Source organism: Lactuca sativa, chromosome 6 (assembly GCF_002870075.4).
Source record: "Lactuca sativa cultivar Salinas chromosome 6, Lsat_Salinas_v11, whole genome shotgun sequence".
NCBI lineage: Eukaryota > Viridiplantae > Streptophyta > Magnoliopsida > Asterales > Asteraceae > Lactuca > Lactuca sativa.
The window spans coordinates 43,924,370-43,927,575 of record NC_056628.2 but is presented as its reverse complement, the minus strand read 5'-3'; the positions used below and the strand labels follow the sequence as shown (position 1 = coordinate 43,927,575).

Genomic DNA, 3,206 nt, shown 5'->3' with positions numbered 1-3,206 from the left:
CCAACTTAGAATAGCAATCTTAAATTACATCAAGTCATAATTGAGTTGAACAATAACATTGAGAACTAGAACTAAAACCATTCAATCAAATTGTTTACAAGTTTATTTCATTTTGTGCATGCTTTTAAAGTAGATTGTTATTTTATTATTTCACTTTTGCAAACAAATCCTCCTTTTGTGATTGAAGTACCTTGCGTAAAGAGGTATAGAATTTTTGTCATGTGTCTCTGTGGTTCGATCCTGCTTGCCTTGTACTACTTTTTAGTGCATTAAAGCAGTGTATTTGGAGTCTGTTGTACCCCTATTATTTGTTGGGTTTGACACGCCTAACAAATTGGCACCATTGCCGAGGACACATTGTTACTAATTGTTTATGCCTAGATCTTATCGTACAGGTACACCACTTCCAATTGACTTGGAGATAGAGAAGACTGCAAAGAAGCTATGGAAGCAAGCCAAGCTTCGTAAGAGGCAACCGGTTTCCGGAACTTCTTCATCATCTACCCCTCCGATCATCAAGATTTAGGAGGATATACCCCTCTCAATTGTGTCATAAACTTAAACAAAAAATCCCTCATCATCATCTCAAACATCCTTACCCATAAATACCACCCCACCCTCTTCACCTACTCATAATATCCCAAACTCCACACCCACATAATCCTCAATTCCTACTCATACCATGGGAGAAAACCATGGAGGGAATCTACTTCCAAACCCACCACCCGAACAAACCCTTTGCCAATGGGCGACGCAAGAGGTTACTCAACAACCTCTTTGCATTACCTATCCGGCATCCACAAACCTTGAACTGAAATCTGATCTTATTCATCTCCTCCCAACCTTGAAAGGCCTAGAAAATGAAGATCCCCACAAATTCCTCACAGAGTTCCATGTTGTGTGTGTTGGCATGAAACCACACAATGTCATAGAGGACCAAATCAATCTTAGGGCATTCCCCTTTGCAGTGCAAGACTCAGCAAAAGATTGGCTTTATGACCTTCCACTGGGAACGGTCAACACATGGGTAGATCTTGCACGCCTCTTCTTAGACAAATACTTCCTAGAATGAAAGCCTCAGCCCTAAGAAGAGAGATAATTGGGATTAAAAAACACAAGAGAGAAGCCTTTCATACATATCGGGAGAGGTTCAAAAAGTTGTGTGCTTGTTGCCCAAAGCATGGTATTAGTGAGTATCAAATCCTCCAATACTTCATTAAAGTCATAAATCCTTGGGAAAGAAGACTTCTTAATGCTTTAAGTGGAGGATCTTTGACCGATAAGACCCCAACTGAGATTCGGGATCTCATAAAAAACATGGCGGAAGATTCAAAGCATACTAGTCAAGAGGAAGATTGGTACACAGATGCACCCCGAGGGGTAAAAGAGGTGCACACTCCTCAAATTGAAACTCAACTATCTGAGTTGACTAACGTTGTAATGATGCTTCCTAAGGAAAAAGGTGTGCAATCCACACCCCGTCCTTGTGGCATTTGCACTCAAGTAGGACACCCGACTGATATGTGCCCTCAATTGCAAGAAGAAGAATATGAAGAAGCAAATACTATGGGAGGCTTTTCCGGGCACAATCAAAGAACTTATGATCAGCCCCAAGGCAATGAAGGATGGAACAACAACCAAGACATGGGCAATCAATAAAGACTACCACCCCATTACCAAGCAAGGCCTCCATTCCCACAACAAAATTACCAACCGAGGCAACCACAACCTCTTCCTCAATAAGTCGGGTCCTCAAGCATGTCCTTAGAAGACATAGTCAAAAGCCTTGCCACTAGCACTCAAAGTTTTCAACAAGAAACAAAGGCAAGCATCAAGAATCTTGAGCACCAAATGGAGAATCAAGGAAAGCTACCTCCTCAAACTAAAAAGAACCCAAAGCACAATGCTTGTGCAATTAGCTTGAGGAGTGGAAGGAAATATGATGGCCCGAAGATGCCCGAAGAAGAAGAAGAGGAGTTGGTGATAGAAGAACCACCAAAGAAGGATGAAAAAATGGTGGAGAAAAACAAGCTCGAAGAGAAAGAAACAAAGATCACATCACCACCTTTTCCATCAAGATTGAGTAGCAACAAAAAAGAGAGAGGAGATAGTGAAATCATGGCAATGTTCCGGAAAGTTAAAGTTGACGTCCCTCTCTTAGATGCGATCAAACAAGTACCTAGATATGCTAAGTTCCTTAAGGAACTTTGCTCATCTAAAAAGAAGCTGCAAGGTAATGAGACAGTGAAAGTAAGTGAAAATGTTTCTGCAGTTTTGCAGAAAAGGATGCCCCCAAAGAGCAAGGATCCGGGTGTTTTCACTGTTCCTTGCAAATTGGGAAACTTGTATGTCCCCCATGTTATGCTAGATTTTGGAGCTTCAAACAATGTTTTACCATATTCTGTTTATAAATCTATTGGCATAGGCACTTTAACAAAATCTGGGGTGATCATCCAACTTGCAGATCGTTCTATAGTACACCCAAAAGGTGTATTAGAGGATGTTTTAGTGCAAGTTAATGAGCTTGTCTTTCATGCTGATTTTTATGTGCTTGATATGGGAGATGATGACCACCCATCCTCGAGTTCCATCCTTTTAGGTAGACCATTCTTAAAAACAGCAACAACAAATATTGATGTCTATAATGGTACATTGTCTATGAAATTCGATGGGGGAGGTCAACAACTTCAATATCTATGAAGCAATGAGGTACCCAAGTGATGTTCATTGTATACATTTTGTTGATATGATCCAATATTTGACTGAAAAGTGTTTTGAGTTAACTAACCGTGATTTGTTGGAGTTAGTTTTGAGCAGGAATTTTGATGACAATTTAGTCAAAGAGATTGCAAGAAATTTCAAGTTAGATGAAGAGTTGCTGGAAATAGTGGAGTTCATGGAAGAAAGGAAGAAAATGAGGTATGATAATAGCAATGTGAAATTGCCCATTTCTAACACAAAACTTCTTCCTTCTATTGTGCTGAAACCTAAGCTAGAATTGAAGACTCTTCCAGATCATTTGAAGTATGCATACCTTGAAGAAGAGAAGACTTTTCCTGTCATTATTTCCAACAAGTTGTCCATTGCAGAAGAAGATGAGTTGGTGACTTTGCTGAAAAAGTATAAGAAAGTTATTGGGTGGACAATTTTTGACATAAAAGGGTTGAGTCCTTCCTTGTGCATGCATAAGATTCTCATGGAGGAAG

At 39.9% G+C, this 3,206-nt stretch overlaps 1 protein-coding gene across 1 annotated transcript; it reads left to right on the top strand.

Annotated features, from left to right (window-relative positions):
* Window positions 1–1,758: 1,758 nt before the first annotated feature.
* On the top strand, window positions 1,759–2,700 carry LOC111893112 (uncharacterized). Its single transcript, XM_023889187.1, has one exon. The coding sequence runs from the start codon at window positions 1,759–1,761 to the stop codon at window positions 2,698–2,700; it is 942 nt and encodes a 313-aa protein (XP_023744955.1).
* The last annotated feature ends 506 nt before the right edge of the window (window positions 2,701–3,206 follow it).

What these genes read in the sequence shown, in the direction of transcription:
- LOC111893112 (XM_023889187.1), top strand. Translation starts at nt 1,759, where the DNA reads ATGTCCTTAGAAGACATAGTCAAAAGCCTTGCCACTAGCACTCAAAGT.